The sequence below is a fragment of the Dipodomys ordii genome, unplaced genomic scaffold, assembly GCF_000151885.1.
Source record: "Dipodomys ordii isolate 6190 unplaced genomic scaffold, Dord_2.0 Scaffold190, whole genome shotgun sequence".
Lineage (NCBI taxonomy): Eukaryota > Metazoa > Chordata > Mammalia > Rodentia > Heteromyidae > Dipodomys > Dipodomys ordii.
The window spans coordinates 2,201,002-2,222,426 of NW_012267406.1; the positions used below are offsets into that span (position 1 = coordinate 2,201,002).

Genomic DNA, 21,425 nt, shown 5'->3' on the forward strand with positions numbered 1-21,425 from the left:
ATAGATATTAACCTTGTAAGTTCTTGTCCATCAGAAAATTGTCTAGTATTTCAAACATTACTAATTTTTAAAATTAACAAGTAAACTTTAAAATGTATGCAAATTTGGAAAGTCAGATAAATAACAGGTATTTCCTGATAAAGTACACAGATGAATCAAATATTTCAAGCATGATGGCACTGCTTTCATTTTTCTCTATTATCTTTTATAAAAAGTGACAGGTCCCTAAGAGACAGTCACATTTGCAAGGATTATCATTTTCTTATAGCCTAGATATATCTGTGCTTATTTGATAGGAATATTTATAAATGGATGTAGTAAAATATTTGAGATTAAAATGCCCATTGCTTTCTTAGAATTAGATGTGCTTTGGAAAAAACTTGGCAAAGCTGTATTTCTGAGAGAGCGACATCTTATTGCACTGGTCTCTGCTTCTGACATCTATGATTTCTGTGATGTTGCATTAACAAGTCATAATTTAAGTGCATATAAAACATCAAGTTCATGATTACTGTATAAAACATTAAAAAAAGAAGAATCAAGGGAACATATCAGGACATATTAAGCATATCACCATAAGACAATATGAACACAAAATTATTAACATGCATTTACCAGATTAGTAAAAGTTAATCATTCATCTCATATTTGTATTTAACTACTTAACAGTGATAAAATACAGAAACTACCTTTAAAACTATTAAATGGGGCATAGATCTTCAATGTTTATTTAAAATAAACTGAAGTTATTACAGAATTCTTAAAATTATATTAAAGGCAATGGAAAATTCTATGCATTTTACTGGGATCTATTTCTTCCTGAAGGCTTCAGGGTTAATGTCTTTATAACTAGTTTAATGAATGACATAATCCCAACTGACCATATTCTAGAGGAGGAGAGAGACTTGGATATCCTACTGCACAGATGTTTCCCTTTTTGATTGAATGACAAGGATTGTCTCTTTCTATATGTGAACCTTGAGCCAGGAAGCAGATAATATAATGAATTCAAAAGAAGGATGTGGTAATTTCTGCATTTCCATGTTAAATCTTTGGAGTTAAGGGCAGATCTCACTATGCAGCCCAGGCTAATCTCAGACTGGACATCCTACCATGCATCTAGGATTATAGGCATGTGCTATCATGCACCCAACAGATGATGTCTCCCTAACTTTTTCCCAGGCTGGTCTTGAATCTCAATTCTTTAATTTCTATCTCCCAAGAGCCACCATACCTTGTCTTCTCTGGTTATTTTGAGACTCCTTTAGTTCACTCAGGTTGACAGCCCAATAACATATCATGTATGTTATTGTATACTGTATACATGATTTTTACCTTACCAGCTTGAATGATATCAGGGAGGCAGCTGGCACAGGAAGAAAACATTTTCCTTTGAAGAGATTATGGAAAGAGGTGTTAGATTTATCTGATATACTGTGAGATGATGAATTTTCCATGGATTCAATAAAAACTGACCTCTTTCTCTCTTTATATATGCATGGGTGTAGCATCACACACACACACACACACACATATATAGCTATATGTATACATATATATAGCTATATATATGTGATGCAACATATATATAGCTATATATAGATATGATGCTACACCCATGCATATATATATATATGTGTATATACACATATATAATATATCAGAAGCTATAGAAAGAGAGATGCAGGGCCAATTTATTAGTGCGGGGGAGGAAGGGTGCTATGTCAGAGCTCTAGTTTGAGCTGAGTTGAAAACATTACAAGGAATTTTCAGGGAGGATAGTTTGGGTATTGGGCTCAAGGAAGAGATATTCCAGGAGGCGGTCTGGTGAGAACAGAGCAGTCAGCTGCTGAGTGTAGATGTTGGCTGCCTTAATACTGGATGGCATACTGACACTCCAGCATTGTTCTCCACAGCCCTACCCTGTGCACACCCTGAGGGGAAAGACTCAGAATAAAAGTAAAACACAAGAGACCCATGGTCCCAAGTTCTATTTGATGTGTAAGATAAAACATGTGTCCAAGAATGTAGGAATTGTATGTGGCGGCAATGTATAGGGAGGGCTGGGCAGATGTCACATACGCCAGACTCCTCTTACATGTTGATGTCATCAGAAATCTAGTGAGCAGTGGCAAGAGAAGTCAGTAGTGGGGAACAGAGATCTAGAGGGCCAGAGTGTCCCCCCCCTGCCATTTTTATTGGTATATATGAGTTGTACAAAGGAGTTTCATTGTGGTGTTTCCAATGTACTTTGTTCAAACCCACCCCCTCTATCACACTTCTCACCCTTTTAGAGAGACAGTTTTGAGGAACTGACAAGTAAGGGGGATTTACCTCAGCCTTTCAGTTTAATCCCCAAAAGCAAAATATAAGTGAAACAATACAGAAAAGCAAATAGTGGCTCATCATTTTTTAAAGGCCTATCCTCTCTCCAGTAATTTCGCATTCTTTCATATTCTCAGTGACCAGGTACTTCCTCCCATTTCCAAGAGTTCAGTTACCCAACTCTGAAGGTCAGTGATCACCTCTCCACTGACCTCTACAATGAAGCAAGGACAGAGAGAAAAACTCACCTTACTGTGCTAGAATAGACAGGAACAAGGACTGTGGAATATTTTGCCCTGACATTGGTTTTTAAGCCCGGTTTAAAGAGATAGGCCAAGAACGTTCAGAGAACGTATTGAAAGTGGTAATAGAAAGTCCCATTATCTTTAATGAGAATTTCATGGCTAATTCCCTTTGCAGTGCTGAAAATGTGCCCCTTAAACTCGATTGCTTTTTTGCCTTAAGATAGATGGAGTGAGAGGAGTATTCAATTTAGCTCTGCTTCTGCCGCCAGGATCACACTCCAGCTGTTGCCCATCACTTCTGCATTCTGCTCTAGTCATTTCCACAGGGTTTCTCTCTGCCTGCCCTCTCTGTTTGCCTTCCAACTACCCATTAACCCTTTGCTTGCAGCTCTCACATTATCAAACAGAAAAGCCATTGGAAGATTTTACCACTACTGTCTACCTGACAGGTGTCAAATAATAAATAATGATGAAAGTATCAGTAGATAGAAGTCATTCCTATAAACCATACTGAAAGATTTCCTCAGAGATTACTAGCATTTGGATTGCAACTATTGGTTGTTTTTGGTTCAGTGGTGGTTTTTTTTTGTTTGTTTTGTGACAGTACAGGGTCTTGAATTCAGAACCTTTCATCCTTGCTTGGCATTTTTGCTCAACACTGGTGCTCTACCACTTGAGCCATACCTCCACTTCTGGTTTTTATGCTGGTTAATTGAAGGTAAAAGTGTCACAGATTTTTCTGCCTTGGCTGACTTTGGCCATGATCCTCAGATCTCAGCCTCCTGAGTTGCTAGGATTACAAATGTGAGCTAACTATGCCTTCCTGGGGAAGGGGAAACAAAGGAGGAGGCTACAATGCTTGATAAGAAATGTACTCATTGTCTTGCCCATGTAATTGTAACCCCTCTGTACAGTATTTTCACAATAAAAAATATTGTTATCCTATCATTTGAGGAAGGGTGTAAATATAAACTATTGTGTGGAAGGAGATATGACAGTTCGTTGTAGAAAGGAATACTTGGCCCCTTTTCATGTACCCGAAAAGTATTTATGTGTTACATTAAGAAAAGGGCTTCTCTGTTTTCCTAAGTGTTGTATTTTTGAAATCCTCATTGACTTACAGCAATTTTCTCAAGCTTCATATTTGTTACCAGGGCATTGGTGGGGTTGAGTAAGGCAGGGATGATCAATAGGTCAGCAGCTGGCCTGTCCATGTGCATCTTGCAAGGGGCTATGCCTGTGGAGAACCACCGTAGCCACTTGGGCTTGATTGGTAGTTAACGTCTTGTGGGTATACAATACTTCTAGGTATACAATTCTCTTCAGTGGAGGGTAATAAAAAAAGAAACAGGCAACATGGAAGAGTTGGTTTCTTCCACCAGGTTTTCTGATTTTTCACAGTGGCACTCTAAGCTTCCCAGTTAAAAGTGTTGTAATTAGGAGCCAGAATAAATGTGATCGTTACAGGAGAGAACATGCTTTGCACAGAAGAGTGCACTTTATGTAGAGAAATGTGAATCTGTAGTGGAAAAGCAATACATTCTCCCTTCAATTTACTTTTATTACCTGATCACTTTGCAATCGATATACTTGCTTAGAGTGCTTTAAAGCTAGTTCCATTTGAGTCACAATCACACGTTACTACAATGAGGCCTACCTCAATAGAGCAGGAAATTGGGCTGGCAGAATTAATCTCTACCAAAACAATGTATTTAACATACAAAATGCTCAGCCCAAGATTGTGGTTGTTGAATTACATGTCCGGAGCTGGAATTGTCTGTGTATTAACTTACATGATGTGAATTTGGTGCAGTCTCAAGAGCCTCGGGTTTTGAATGAGAAAATAGGTTTTAGGTCCTGTCACTTGCTAGTTAAGAAGACGATTACATCACCTGGTCTCAGATTTCTTTGTCACAGAGTCGGTGCTTGCATCACATGAATGATGAATATGAACACATTTAGTTAGAATGGAATATCAGTGAGCACTCTGATTTAGTCTAAGTCTGTGTTTTCGATGGTGAATCCAAGTTTTCATTGAAGAATTAGAAATATGAAACAGCTTGGTGTTTCAGTGTTTTATATTTGCAGTGCTAAGGACAGAACATTTTGCCTTGTGCATGCCAAGGAAGCTCTGGCCTGCTGAACCATAATCTCCCAGCCCACAAGACACAATATTTTTTTGGTCCTGGGGCTTGAATTCTGGGCTTGGGTGCTGTCCCTGAGCTCTTCAGCTCAAGGCTAGCCCTCTACCACTTGAGACACAGTGCCACTTCTGGTTTTCTGGTGGTTATTTTTGGAGATAAAAGTCTCAGGGACTTTTCTGCCTGGGCTGGCTTTGAACCGTGATCTTTATATTTCAGCCTCCTGAGCAGCTAGGATGACAGGTGTGAGCCACCAGTGCCTGGCTAAGACACATATGTTTAAAAGTGACTATATCATGCCTACAGAAATATATGAATATCTAAAAAGTATTGAAAATCACAGTAAAGGAGCCCATAGAATGAATGGGAGGAGTATGAAAAATGTTAGAGTTAACTGATCTGGGTGGTACCAGTTTCATGATGAGAGTAGGAGAAAAATGGGTAGAATGTTGGGTTTTTAAATGAGGTGACGCAACAGAATAAACACACAAACTTTTCAAACTTATGCAGAGAAAATCCATAGAACTTGTTTTGCCAATATGAAAGGACTGATTGTTTTACCATTTCAAATGTATCTTTTTGGTGGGAAAGCATGAATTATTGGGGTTTGAACTTGTTAGGCAGATGCTCTAACACTTGAGCTATCCTGTCAGTTCCTTTTGCTTTCAGTTACTTTTGTTTTGTAGATAGTGTCTCACACTTCTTCCTTAGGACCAGCTGGAATAGCTGGAAAGACAGATGGACACTATCACACCTGGCTTGTTGACAGAAATAGAATTGCACCAAGTTTTAGCCTGCTCTGGTCTTGAACCATAATCCTCCTGATACCCCACTCCCAAGAAGTTAAAATGTTTGCAGGTATAATCCACTATACTTGGTAGTCTCTTGATTTAAGGAACTATTACTAAATAATGAATGGATAATTTTGATAACAGTGTTAACATCAGACTAATCAATAGACTCTAATCAATGAGTTCCAAGTATTATCAAAGTTCGTCCAGAATTGTCAACAGTGAATATGGTAGAAGCACTCCATAGAATGAGAAATATAGCATTGATTATAAAAGTTACTAGGTACTGAATGAATTTTCAGTGCATTTTGCATTTCACTGAATATATCTAATAAATGAAATATTCCTAAAAAATAGATAGCAAATGCAGCTTATAAAGATACTAACCTTACCTCAATACCAGTTGCTCCTACTTGTATCTTGGATGCTATCAAGGAGAGCAATTTGAAGCCATCCCAGAAAGAAAAGTTCATGAGGCTTTGTGTCTCTAAATTAACCAGCAAAAAGCAGGACTGATGGTGTAGATCAAGTGGTGGAGCACTATCCATGCAAGAGTGAGGTTATGAGTTCAAACTCTAAAACAAAACAAAAGAAAACAATGAATCTTGTCTTTAAGGAGTATACATTTGCCATTGTTATATGTTAGGAAAGTTTTCAGTTTTCAATAAGTGTACAGAATACTTACTATGGCCAGAAATTATGCTACACTATAATCAATAAAGACAACAGTCTGTCCTTTTAATGAGGATGGTGCTTGTAATATTAATGAAAATGGCTAGCATTGGCTAAGAATGCACCATTTGCCATATACTTTGTTGTGACTCCTAAACATAAATGAATTCATAAAAGTCTGAAAACACATTGAATCATGTACAAGTTACAGGAAAAGAACCACAGACTAGAAAGAGCTTAACTAATGTGCTTAAGATCATATATCTTGTAGCAAAGCCAAGATTTTACTCGGGAAGCTCCCTCCAATATCAATGTTCTTACCCCTACAACTTTGAGACCAGTGTGATTCTGACATATCATGTCAAACCAGTATGATGCTAACATTACATAGAGATGTCTGATATATCACATATATATAAGATATGATATGTCAGGGCATCTGAGATCTTATGAACAAATGAGCAGCAGACATCTGTGTTAGCCATTGCAGAGAATTATCAACATTTTAGTGAAAACATCATGTAGAACATAAAGAAAACAGTACAGGGCACTGGAAAGAAGGGACAATCCCACTATTCTAGACAAGATATGGCATCAATGGTATAGATAGAACAGAGTAGTTTAAGAAATAGTAATAAGTCAAAGCCATAGTAATCAAAACAGCTTAGTACTGGAACAAAAACAGACCTGAGGACTAATGGAATAGAACTGAAGACCCAGAAATGAACCACAGACCTATAGCCACCTAATCTTCGATAAGGGAGCTAAAAAAATAGAATGGAAGAAAGACAGCCTCTTCAGTAAATGGTGTTGGCAAAATTGGTTAATCACCTGTAGAAAACTAAAGCTAGATCCCTTTATATCATCCTGTACCAGAATCAACTCCAAATGGATCAAAGACCTCGAAGTCAAAGCAGACACCCTGAAAACTTTACAGGAAGGAATAGGAGAAACTCTAGCGCTCCTTGGCACAGGCCAAAATTTTCTTAATAAAGACCCAGAAATACAACAAATTAAAGAAAGGTTGGACAAATGGGATTACATGAAACTGCAGAGTTTCTTCATGGCAGAGGACATAGCTAGCAAGATCAACACAAAGTCCACAGATTTGGAGAAGATACAGTGGACAGGGGTCTCAGATCGAAAATATACTCAAAAAACTAAATCCCCCAATAACAAACCCTCAAAAGAACGAATGCCTGATAAATAAGTGGGCTAAAGACTTAAAGAGAGACTTCTCTAAAGAGGAAATGAAAATGGCAAATAGACACATGAAGAAATGCTCAACTTCTCTAGCCATAAAAGAAATGCAAATCAAAGCAACACTGAGATTTCACCTCACCCCAGTTAGAATGGCTATAATCAAGAACTCTAATAACAACAGATGCTGGAGGGGATGTGGCCAAAAGGGAACCCTACTGCATTGTTGGTGGGAGTGTAAACTTGTCCAACCACTTTGGAAAGTAGTATAGAGGTTCCTCAAAAGACTTCACATAGAGCTCCCCTATGACCCAGCAATGCCACTTTTAGGCATTTACCAAACAATTACAAACAAGGGCATACCTAGGCTACCAGCACAACTATGTTTATTGCAGCATTATTTACCATAGCTAAGATATGGAATCAACCAAGATGCCCCTCAGTAGATGAATGGGTCAAGAAAATGTGATATACACACACACACACACACACACACACATGCACACACACACACACACACACACACACACACACACACACACACACACACACACACACAATGGAATTCTATGCCTCCATCAGAAAGAATGGCATTGTCCCATTTGTTAGGAAAGGGAAAGACTTGGAAAAAATTGTATTAAGTGAAGTAAGCCAGACCCAAAGAAACATACATCCCATGGTTTTCCTTATTTGCAATAACTAGTATAAGCTAGGACAAGCAGAAAAGGTCAAAAGCTATGTACATATGACCATATAAGATGATGTTAAGTGAAATGAACCCCAAGATAGGGACACAAGTGGTTTCTTCTATCTTGCTATTGTTTTTAATGTATCTAAAATGTACTATGTGGTTTTTTTTGTTTCTCTTGTATGTTCTTTCCCTATGGTATAACCCCTGTTTAAACTGTATTTGATGTCAGTGCTCTGCATCTTGTATATATACATTTCTCTAATTTGGGAATGGGAAGGGAAATAACAAAATGCTGAAATAAGGATACAGGTTGACCTGTTGTAACAATGAGATGTACAAGACTTTATGTTGAAAACGAACTTTACAACTTGGTTGGGGGAGGGAAGAGTTGGAGAGGTGGGGAGGGAAGGGATGCTAGGGGAAAAACAAAGGGGGAGCTAACAATGCTCAATAGCAAATGTACTCATTACCTTACTCATGTAGCTGTTACCCCTTTGTATAGTATTTTTACAATTAAAAAACATAAAAAAAGAAAAAATAGTAATAAGCCAGGTACCCAGTGGCTCAAGTCTGTAATCCTAGCTGTGCAGGAGGCTGAGATCTGAGAATCACCATTCAAAGCCAGCCTAGGCAAGAAAGCCCATCAGACTCTTATCTCCAGTCCAGTACCAAAAAAGCTGTGGAGCTGTGGCTCAAGTGGTAGAGTGCTAGCCTTGAGTAAAAACGCTCAGCTACAGCATCAGTCCTTGAATACAAGCACCATGACTGACACAAGAAGGAAAGAAAGAGAAAACGAAATTAATAAGCATGACATGTACTCCAGTAGATACATTAAAACACTGTACACAAAAGACGCACTACAGTTTGTGTCCATAAATCACTAGATAAGGTTTTTGGAAAGCATAATTTAATCCTGACCACACCTACTCTGGGGTGACCACACCTACTCTGGGGAGATTTTGTAAAAAATGGAACGTCTTTAGTTTTTTGGTTCTTTTTTTAAATCCTTATTCAAGACAACTTGAATAAATAACTTCTGTATTTTATTTCCATTAGCTTCTTTCTCAAAAAGGTCAGTGAATCTCCAACATAGATGCTTCTATGTATTAAAAATTAAGTATAAATAAGGAAGTTTATAGTTATCTCTAGCTTGAGTAAAACAAAAAGAGCATAGGAAAGGATAAACATATTTGGAAACTGAGCAGAATCATTTACCTTTTTCTGACAGGTTAGAAACCCAGCTTTAGTTCAGAGATTGCTGAAATGATTCTGACTTAGAATTTCCAGGACAGAAATTGAGACAATGCTCTGGAGTCAGGTGAACAGAAGCACCTTGCTTCTGCCCTATGTTCCTGTGCATCCAGAGATAGGTGGTGTTAGTCTTCTCCAAAGTCTGAATGTTGTCCAAGTTACTTCAGTTCAAGAAAACATCACAGAGAACCACAGCTGAGTAGATCCCTAATAACTAGTTACCATTATCTGAGCAAAGACAATGTTCTGGTTTTTAATTAAATGAGAAATAAAGAAAGCTCATTCAATGGGTGGGGGATGACTTCAGGTTCTAAGATCTAAGTCTGTAAGATTCTAAATATAAACCTGCAACTATATAATAACATAATTCACCTGAAGAATACTATGAAAATAATGGTTTTCTCAGGCTGCTCCTCATTGCATACTCTGTGGGATATACATTCCCTAAGCTCACTCCCTCTCATTGCACGACTGGAGGCTCACTTTAGTTATTAGGATGCTGAAAATGAGGCAGCACAGGTGGAAAGGCACAACTGCACAACAAAGTCAGGCTGTGACCATGGGGGAGGACTCACTAGGGCAAACCTCACTGATTTCAAAATTGTTTGCAAATACTTTTTTCCCTTCATAGTAACCTTGTACAAAATCAAATTCCATATGAGTACAGGCAAATCTGTATAAGTTTCAGTAAGTACCTCCTTTACATGAGTTCGTAAGGGGACATGTCTAGTATAGCCATTTCCATGTCAGAACTATTATCTCAAACACTGTCCCTTAATTAAATTCAGAGAAACCTCTGTCTGTGGGAATCTATGGTGTGTGTTCACCAAATACTAATTTTCTATCAGTATTCTGCTAATAATTAATAACACACCAAAAAGGTATTTACCTGAATGTTTCATTTATAGCAATGCTTAAAATAGTTTAAAATCACTACTCAAGTAAATTTTAATTATCATCATGTTTCCCTAAGTTCAAGGATCGGAGACTTTCTTAAGGCGTGCCTTTTGAGTTCACACTGAAAATGTAACACTATTGAGTAGAAGAAGAGTATTTGTGTATACGTATGTTAGTACAGGGTCTTGAACTCAGAGCGTGGGTTCTGTCTTTTATTATTTTTCACTCAAGGCTAGTATTCCACCACTTGAGCCACAGCACCACTTTTGGCTTTTGGCAGCTACTTGTATATAAGAGTCTCAAGGAAATCAGGGTGCCGGTGGCTCACACCTGTAATCCTAGCTACACAGGAGGCTGAGATTTGAGGATCGTGGTTCAAAGCCAGTCCGGCAGGAAAGTCTGTGAGACTCTTATCTCCAGTAAACTGCTAGAAAACCAGAAGTGGCGCTGTGGCTCAAGAGGTAGAGTGCTGTCCTTGAGCTGAAGAGCCCAGAGTTCAAGCCAGCCCCACGACTGACCAAAAAAAAAAAAGAATCTCAAGGACTTTCCTGCCCCAGCTAGCTTCAAACTGCAATCCTCAGATGCTAATTAGCCCCGAGTAGGTAGGATTACAGATGTGAGACACTAGCACCCAGCCAGGAATAGTTAAGTAAAATTTATTCTACACTGGATTTTTTAAATGTGGAGAATGAGAAATAAAAATATTCCTGACTAAAGATTGCAGTTTTTAAGAACCTCTGATTGTTTCAAATATGTCTCTATAATACAGTTTTTATGAAAAACTGCCTATATGTTCAGACATCCTTTTCACTTTGGATTTCCCTTGTAAGATTGAGGTTCTGAATAACCCACGCTTAGTAATAAAAGCCTTTGAAATTGCTCCCAAGAGAGAGCCAAATGATCAACTAGCAAGCAAAACATCAGAGCCCCAACAGTGAGTAGAAACATTGGCAAATAAACGCACTGGTGGGATCCAGAGCTTGATGCTTCACATTGTTTTTCGGGTCCTGTGTCAGTCTCATTGTGAGTTCTGTATTCGTTGTGGCCCAGAAGAGGTGCTGTACCTCCTCCTTAAGTGTTCAACTTAATAGATTTCAACACTTGCGAGGCTTGTGCTCTTGTGTAGTACATTTGGGATCTACATTAAATGAGTCAATAGAACTCTGAAAGTTTAGAAGTATAATTAGAACTAAGATTTTTTTTTGTCTGCCATCACAGCTAGCATTGAAAAGCTCCTGCAGATGCTTTGAATAGAGTAATGATAAGATATCAAGGTTGAGAAATTAATATATTACTTTCATGATTTGTTTTGGAATCATCAAATAATGCAGTCACATAAGATAATCACATAACCATAAAGTTGAGATTCTTTTCATGAAAACTAAAGAAATAAATAAAAAGCCCACTTACTGTAAACTCTGACACCAAGGTCTTGCATGTTGGAGCCCTGGTTACTTCCCTAAACCTGTGTGTGGGTGTGAGTATATTGAGTTCACATGTTTGTGAATGCACTTGCTCTTCCTAAAATAACCTTTCCCTACCAGCACCTCTTGCTGCTCTTTCAGCTCCTTTTAATGCCTTCCACTTCATATTCTCTATCAAATTAGATTTTTCAAATAACTTAGCCCTACCCAATATTTCTTTTCTTTTTCCTTCTTTCCTTCTTTCTTTTATTCCTTCCTTCTCTACCCTTCCCCATGTCCCTTCTTTCCTCCCTTCCTTCCTTGCTTCCCTCCCTTTGTCCTTCCTTCTCTGTCCTCCCCCTCATTCCCCTTCCTTTCATTTTTCTTCTCTCTCCCCTCCCTCCCTTATTTCCTTTCCTTTTCTTTCTTTCTTCCCTCCCTCCTCTTTTCCTTTTCTATCTTTCTTTCTCTTTCTTTCTTTCTTTTCCTCCTTCCTTCCTTCCCTCCTTCCTTCCTTCCCTCCTTCCTTTCTTTTTTCCTTCTTTCTTTTTCTCCCTTTCCTCTTCCTTTCTCTCTCTTTCTTTCCTCTTTCTCTGATAATTTCACTACCAAGATACCTGGGACATAGTATGGCTTTGCTTACTGTTTCACTTCTAACTCACTGGGATGGTGGAAACCCTGGATTATGAAGCTGTGTCCCTAATCTTTAAGAATGGAAAACATAACAAGAATGAAAATTAATACTTGTTCAGAATTCCAGAACAAGGAAATAAATAAGTTGGAAAGTAGAAAATGATACTAAATGCAAGCAGTATAAAATATAGAAAATGATATTTAACTACTTTATTATCTGTCCCACTTCTCTTTTGTTCTCATAATTTGTAGTAAAATTGCCATTGACTGGCTCATCAAATAATAACAGCCTTCTAATATATAACTTTTTGGTAAAGAGAATAGAAAGAGTATTCTATCTTTTCTGTAGTGTGGCTGATCAAATGTAAATTACTGAGAGTTTAGCCTTTCAACACCAAAGATTTTTATTGCTAATATCTTGTAAATTTCTAATTGTTATCAAACGAACAACAACAACAAAAATGTTCTTTGAGATATTACACTTGACTTTAGCCAAAAGGCATAGGAACTATTCTGTTTATTGCACAGAATAGCTTCTGGCTTTAAATTTCCAACCTGTGCTCTTCACTACATCCAGCTTGGGAGCCTTAGGACAGTGGCATATCACATCACAACCTCAACCTGTCACCTCGTTTTCAATAGAAGATGACTTTCTACAGTGAGCAGTAGAAATATTCTAAAATCTATTGGGCTAGTGCCATAACCTAACCATAAGGGGCAGCAACCATCAATCATACAAATAGGGCCCTTTAAACTTATCCCAAATATATCCCAGTGCAACTTCCTTTAGCTTACTTCCAGAGATAAACAGTAGCTATTGGAACATGACCCATAACTTCCACTGTCCCTCCCAAAGGTTTGTGTGAAGAAGACAGCAGCTGTAAAGTTTGCAACTCAAACATTTCAGTTAGGTAGATTTGTAAAGGAATGCATGTCATTGTGTAGATACACTACCAGGGTCCCTCCTGGAACCTTAAAACAAGATTCATATGAATAAGAGGGCTGGAAATTCAAGTTTTTCAGCTTTCAAATATATCCAGTTTTGCCAGCATCTAATAATATTTGCAGGTACACTCAGACAATATCTGTCAAGAAGAGAGGGAGGGAGGGAGAGAGGAAAGAAGTACACAGGAAGGAAGGAAGGCAGGAGGAAGGAGGGAGGGAGGGAGAAAGGGAGGGAGGAAAGGAAGGGGGAGGGAAAGTAAGCAACAAGAAAGCAAGCAAGAAAAGCAAGCCAGGAAAAAAGCAAAGAAGGAAGGAAGGAAAAGAAAGAGAAAAGAAAGAAAAATGAATGGTTCTATTCAGATGGTTGAGATGTGAGAATTATGGTTCAGAGCCAGCCCAGGAGGAAAAATCCATAAGACTCATCTCCAGTTAACCAGCAACAAGCCACTCAAGTGGTAGATCCCCAGACTTGAGTAAAAAAGCTAAGAGACCAGCACCCAGGCCCTGAGTTCAATCTCCAGTACTAGTACCACACACACACACACACACACACACACACACGCACACAAACACACGTGTGTGCATGTACACAGCACACACACCACACACACATATATGTTCTAGTTAAATTAGACCCATTCGTTATAAGCTACATTTATCATACTAAATTTATGCTAAATACCTGAGTGAAATATGTCAACAAGATATATGAATCATATGCACATACTCTTTTCCTTTACTTTCTATGGAATATTAACCATTTTTGTACAATTTTACCACACCATCTAGGGTACTTCTTAGAAAGTGTGAGTAGAATCCATATTTGGAATGTCTTATTCCTGAAGTTATGGGATAACTTTCTCCTCTCTGTATGTTTGCCTTTTGGTGAAGGACACACATTACAAGGTGATATTTATTTTGTTCTTTTGTGTCTCCTAGGGGAAGAGTTGTCTGAATTTTTTTATTATGATGTAGCAGCTATAAGCAGCTAAAAAATCCCCAATTCCCCAATTTTCCATGATAGGAAAAATATAGATTTATTTGAATTCTAATATAACTGTCCAGTGTGAAACAGAGGACATTCTAGGAGGGAGAATAGGTGGTCAGCCATGCAACCATACAGAGCAGTGTCTCTGGTCATCAAAAGTACCCGGAAAATTAGATGGTCTCTTTCAAAACCAAACTCAGAGTATTCACTTAAGCACCATTGATAAACCAATCTTTGAAGGCTGTTAGAGAATGCCAAAACCAAATGTTTCTTGCCTATACTAAATTTTCTATTCAGTGGGGATGGTTGAGAAAAGATTAGAAGCTGTGCGGCGGCTAATGGTATTGACAGCAGAGTTATGAACTTAACTGCTAAGCTCTTTCACATGCTTCATTTAAGACCATGGAACTCTGCATACCCCAGTGGAAACAGGCCACTGAGGGCTCCAACAACCTGAATGGAATACAAACAGTATTTCCAACATTCCTGTGATTACCTCTTACAAAATATGTGCTTCTAAAAGTTTTCCCATCAATTACATATCCTTATTGGAATCAACACATTGGTGAGTATCCATCTTTTAAAAGGATGTGCTGGAGAAAGAAAATAGGCACTCCTTTTTGAAAGATTTGTCTATGATTGGTTCTCATAACATGATACTTGGACATTCCTTGTTGCTGGCTCTATTGATTTCCATATTGCAGTAAAATCTTTTAAAGTCTGGCAGATGATTTGCTGTCTTACTGCTATTTACTACATTTGCTACAACTCGAAGAATAAGAGGATCAATCAATTTAAAATGATTAACAGCATGAATGAAAATTATAGCCTGCCTGTTCCAAACCCTTCACAGAGTGCTCTTCCATGTGGAGCAGAGCAAGGTATGACTTGTCAGGAGATTCTAGGCCTATTTTAGCATGATTAGAAAAAATAATAATAAGGCTCGTTGACTTCAGCTGGTATAATGAACATTATTGATTAACATGTTAGGAACCATAAAGATTTCAATTTGGAATAAAGGAGACCTTGCAGAAGAGAAAAAGGTTATGGTGTGTTGAGTAGGCAGTCAATTAAGTGTTTCGTAGAAAATTAATTTTTTAACATGAACTGTCTGTTGTACTGCTTGGCCTTCATTGGTGCATACTGTTCAGCCCCATGTGTGCACATGGAAAGTAATGAGCATTGTTATTCAAGTCATACTCAAAATAGCTGTGAACATGATGTATTACTAGAAACTTATCAAATAATTTGTTATGGTAATGAACAAGCTATTCCTCAAGTTATTGAACAGCCAATGGAATTTAATGGGCTTCCCTTTAGAATATAGTTTTGTGCAATAATATAGCTACATATTATTGTCCAGTTCTTTCTAGTATTACATCAGTGATGTTTTAAATTCCTTTCTCTTGATTTTCTTAATTCTTCAGTATCAAAGTCTACCAAATATATACTGAACATGAGTGTCACAGTGTTCTATAGGAAAAGAGTGAGTTTTTCTTTGGTATAGTAGCAACTGCATTGTAATTTGTTGTTTATTACTGTTGATGGGCAAAACACTTGAAAATTGGACCAAACTTGAAAATACTTGGTGGCTCATGCGTGTAATCCTAGCTACTCAGAAGACTGAGATACGAGGATCATAGCCAGCCTCGGCAGGAAAGTCTGTGAGACTCTTACCTCCAATTAATCACCAGGAAACTGGAAATGGAGCTGTGGCTCAAAGTGATAGAGCACTAGCCTTGAGCAGAAAAGTTCAGGGACAGGGCCTAGGCCCTGAGTTCAAGCCCAAGGACCAACAAAAATAAAATAAAAATAAATAAATAGAAAATATCTTGGTAGGGTAACAAAGTACATGGTGGTTTGTACAAAAATAGAGAAAAATAATCAAATGATTTAGTTTAATAAAATGAAATCAATACCTTAAAATGAAGTAAAACAAAATCTGTACTACAAAGTTTAGGGGAAAATATCTAGTTAATCTGTTTTTAAAATGTGTGTGTAAAATCACCTCTAAAAAAACTCCACATTGGAGACTAAAAGTTGAACAATATAAACTAAAAACAGTTTTTAAGGGTTTCTTTGGAGAAAAATATGGAAAAATATGAAAGCAAGGAAGGGAAAGAACTCAGGCTCACACAAGTCCCTGGTTTCTGCTTACCAACCAGGTCATAAACTCCTTAGGGGACCACACTCAATGTAACTAATTGCAAGAACTTTTGAAATGTTTATAAAGAGACTTTTCTACTGGGTCTAAGAAACATTTTTAAAGTCAAATGTAATGTTAGCGAACAGTAATTTCACTATTTATTTTTCATGCATGTGCATGACTATAAATCAATTAGCTATCAGTATCCAGAAATGAATAAATATTCTAAAGTATTTCCCTCTAAGTTACATAAACTTCAATAAGGAATATTTAATAGAAATTTATTACAAATGTGGCTGTTTAATTTTCTGGGATGAAGCTCTCTTTTTGCCCACATTTTTGTTAGCATTTAATTAGGTTATTATTTGCAAAATGTGGTAGAAATTCATTGTGGCATTTCCATACTTGCATATACCATACTTAAATCTTATTCATGCTCTTACTCTTTTTTTTATCCCCTCTCCTATTTACTTTTAGTCTTCATTGTGATTTTTAATGAGGTTCATTCTGACCTTTTTAGTAAATGTATACAATGCACCTGATCATATTCTACTTCAATCACCTTCTCTTTCTCTATTCTTACCTCACCTCCCCTTGCTAGTTCACCATCTCCTCCAAGGAGTCCTCTAGATTCATTTCTAGGTTTTTCTTTTAAATCTAGCTTCTGCATATAAAAGAAAGTGTGACATTTGTCCAGGTCTGGCCGATTTTATTTAACACAATAACCTCTCTGGTTCCATCCATTTTTTTTCTCCAAATGTCATAGTTTTTATTCTTTATGAATAAACAATATGTCAATATGTGTGTATGTATATATGTGCATACGTACACACTATGTTTTCTTTATCCACTTGTCAGTCAGTTTGTACGTATGTGCATATGCTCATTGTGTTTGTTTGACATTTAAATCTTTAATTGGAGACACCACTAACCTTCATCCCTAGCCTATTTGTTACCCAAGTATTATAGGCAGAAACATCTTTGGTACATGGTCTAGACACTGTATTTTTTACTGGATTTTGCTTTTGAAGTTAGTAGCCCATGTTGTCCTGAGAGTGTTCTGCACCTGGGGTTCTGACTTGCCCTTGACTTTGTGCAGGTGTACCCTGAGTGTGACTCTGGAGCAGGCCATCATCCTCGCCAGAAGCCACGGGCTGCCTCCTCGCTACATCATGCAGGCTACAGATGTGATGCGGAAGCAGGTGAGTCTCAGAGATTAGAGTTGCTGTTCTGCAGGACTTGGATGTGAAGGTCCCTTTGTTCATTTATCAGGCATCTGAATACAATAGACACTTTTCTAAACATGTGATTTCCAGCTACAACATGAATGAGAAACTCCCACTTAGAACATAGTGCTTGCACATAAAGGGTCTCCAAGAATTTTTGGAGAACGCTGGAAAAGGAGCAAAAGAAAGTGACCACATAAACAGGAGCTTATATAAAGGATAAGAAAAAGAAAAGATGGGTTTCTGGAAATGGTAAGTGATTTGGTATGTTTGGAGAAATAGATTAGAATGTAGCAAAGAAGAGGAAATTGAGGGCTCTGCTTGCTTCTAGTCATCTCCTAGGGACTTATATGCCACATTAAGAAGTGTGTGCCTCTTCCATGATAGAGCATTGATCTTAGATTTTCTTCTTGAGGATAAATAGCAGCTTGTGGACTCTCTTAGGTCACTGGAGTACTTATAGGTAGGAATCTAATTTCTTGTAAATGGAATGAACTTTCGATAGTCTAACCCAGGAGCATTTTAAAAGAGTGGTACCTTAGATTTTCACCTTTTAAACTCTTTGCAAAATACTAAAACTGTACTAAATGCACCAATATTGAATTAGAAAATGGGATTTATCTAGTAGAAAAGATGCCTAACCCAAGGAATGAAAACAAAAAGGAAACATAACAATTTTATGTTTTATTCTCTACCTTTTCTTGAAGCTATTGCAGCAAATCTGTTTATGGACTCAATTTGAGTTGCCTTAGGGACAGAGATCTGCTTTTGTAATTATGATTGCTTGATTTGTTAATGACTTCGTTTTAAACTCTCAGGCAAACTTATAAATTCCTTTAGGCTTGCTCCTAAGATTACAATATAGTATCAAGGAAACCAATGGAAAAATGTACTGGAGTGGGCAACACCAAGCCTGCATCTACAATGCACATTGGGTCCCATGATGGCACATACCCTGGTACTTCTGGTTAGGATCTAGGAGCTGAAGATCCACAGGCAAGATGTTAGAAGGTCGAAGAAGCATTTGCTAAGTAAAGGTTATACCCACCAGAGCCTTGTGACGTACTGCCCTCCAGAAGGCAAAGGACAAACACGGATGCAAATTACCAGAGGTTTTGGGAAGTAAAATACAAATTCTGCTTTTAAAAAATGAATCAAAGTGAACTTCTGATTATTCATATTAAAGTTTGGCTTGCTGAGTCATGCAGAAAATAATTATCATTTTATTTTATTTACTCTGTTGCTCTGACAGTAAGAATATCAAAACTATGTCTGATGACACCAAAAAGAGACTAAAATCAGGCTTTCTTTAGAATATTCTAATAAGGAGATTAGAAATCGGCTACATTTCTACTCTCTGGACCTGAATAATCATAATTCAATAATTCAATTCTCTTTATTATCTTTGTGTGTGTGTGTGTGTGTGTGTGTGTGTGTGTGTATGTGTGTCTGTGTCTGTGGTTGTACTATTTAGTACTGATGCTTGAACTTAGGTCCTTATGTACTTGCTTACCTTTTTTGATTCAAGGTCAGTGCTCTACCACTCGAATCACATCTCAACGTCTAGCTTTTTGATGGCTAGATGGAGATAAGATACATTCTCCTGGACTTTTCTGCCCAAGCTGGCTTCAAACTGTGATCCTCAGATCTCAGTCTCTTGAGTAGCTTGGATTATAGATGTGAGCCACCAGCTCACATCTTTAATCTTTAACTTCTTAAAACCAAAAATAGAGAAAGTGGAAATAAACTAAAATTGATATTACTGATTATTGATTAAATTGATTATCACCCATGCAACTGCTAAAATGTTTTAAAATATTATATGCTATCAACATATATTATGTAACATGTAATTTAAAAGATTAAAAAGTCAAGCAGTTCTTTATAAAATTCTCCGATTTCTAAACTGCATTTTTCTTAGTATTTATTTTCCCCTGTGTTTTAAAAAATAAGTGCATTTAAAATAGATAGCTTTCTTCTTTTGTTGTTAGCCCCATGCCTCCAAGTGTGCATCCCAAATGGCTGTGAGAGGGAAAGAACTGATTTATCACTTCTGTGTGGAAGATCCCAGAGCCTGAGGCCTCTTCTGTGGGAAAGTGAGCAGGCGGTGCACAGCAGATACTCTTGCAGTGTTCCTTCTGTTGCCCATCTTCTTTCCAGTATTTAGTCCACAAGCCAGCTCCTGCCTGCTTATTATCTAAGCCATCAGAATGCAAGTCTGAATGACAGATCTAACTTGCATTTTCTATATTTTTGCCTTCCAACCTCTGGAAAAATTATTTAACCATTTAGATTCAGCTTTTCAGAGATTGAATTGTGAGTGTCTACTTTACTGTTTATTGATATATTTGAATTCTTTCATTACTGAACTTTAATTATTATGTATTAAGATATAATAATTTACTACACACATGTATATATACATATATATGTAAACACATGTATATGTTTTACAATGTATAATGAATAAAATAAGATTCTTAGTTTCTTTCTTTTTCTTTTTGCTGGTCATGGGGCCTTGAACTCTGGTCCTGGGTGCTGGCCCTCAACTCTTCAGCTCAAGGCTAGGGCTCTACCACTTGAGTCACAGCACCATTTCTGGCTTTTTCTGCTTATGTGGTTCTGAGGAATCAAACCCAGGGCCTCATGCATGCAAGTCAAGCACTCTGCCACAGAGCCACCTTCCCAGCCCTGATTCTTAGTTTCTTTTTAAAATAAGGAGCTTTTATCATGATTCATTGTTCTTATTTACAACTTCAATATTGTTTTAACAAAAATCTTTCATTAAGGTGTTATTTTAGACTTCCCCACTTGAGTTTGAAGAAAAGATAGAAAAGAAGGTTATAATGCTTTCTGAAAATCATAGATATCCTTTGACATACTCATCAGATTAATTAATAATTATTTGTATAATGAACTTAAAAGTCATCCATGAAAGCAATAGGTTTAGAAAGCAGCCATGCACCAGTGGCTCATGCTTATAATCCTAGATACTCAGGAGGCTGAGAACTGAGGATCCTGGCAGGAAAAGGCTCAAGCAGGAAAGACTGTGAGACTCTTAGTTCTAAGAACTACTCCTCCTCTCCAACAAAGGCCAGAAATGGAACTGTGGTTCAAGTGAGTACTAGCCTTGGTCAAAATAAGCTCAGAAACAGTACCCAGACCAAACCCCAGGGCTGTCACAAGAGAAAATAAAATAAAGAAAACAAAAACATAAATACTTAGTATAATATTATGAAAGTAAAGACAAAATTATAGATGAACAGTATACTCTAATGTATCTATTTTTCTCATGGGTATAGATAAGAAATTCTAAAATCAATTTGTTTTGAACCACCAAGTAAACATATGACAATTATGAGAATCTTGATTGTCACCAACAGACAAAGGAATTGCAAATAAGATAAAGGAGAGACTGGAATCTCTAAGGAGCTATGTGGCACTTTGACAATATCAGCAGAACTGATACACACACACACACACACACACACACACACACACAGGGATAGATGTAGAAATGAATATAGATGTGTGAACATGTTTGTACCAGTAGACTAGCTCTGTCTACTATGCAAAGCCAGTTTCCTTGCCAGTAGTAATAATTATGTCCAGAATACAAAATTTGGCTCCTAAATAGAATTCTCCAACAACAAATTCTAGGCCCTTAGAGATGTGGTGAATTATCAACTGAAATAAGAATGATAATCCTGGGAATTCTTGACATGCCAGAAAGCAAGCCATAAACCATAGTAAGGACATGGCATAAAGGACATAAAACCAATTATGAACACCTATTTAAAAAGTCTGTGTGCATTGTTAGCCAGAGCAATAAGGCAAGAGAAAAAAAAATGAGAAAGGAAGAGGTCAAATT

General features: G+C 37.4%; 1 protein-coding gene across 1 annotated transcript in view; it reads left to right on the forward strand.

The window, feature by feature from the left end:
• Positions 1-21,425, forward strand: part of LOC105999465 (phosphatidylinositol 3,4,5-trisphosphate-dependent Rac exchanger 2 protein-like) — an 84,755-nt gene that overhangs the window by 49,994 nt on the left and 13,336 nt on the right. The window contains exon 11 of the mRNA XM_013034493.1: positions 17,428-17,530. Within this exon, the coding sequence (XP_012889947.1) occupies positions 17,428-17,530 (103 nt within the window). The remainder of the gene's footprint in view (positions 1-17,427; positions 17,531-21,425) is intronic.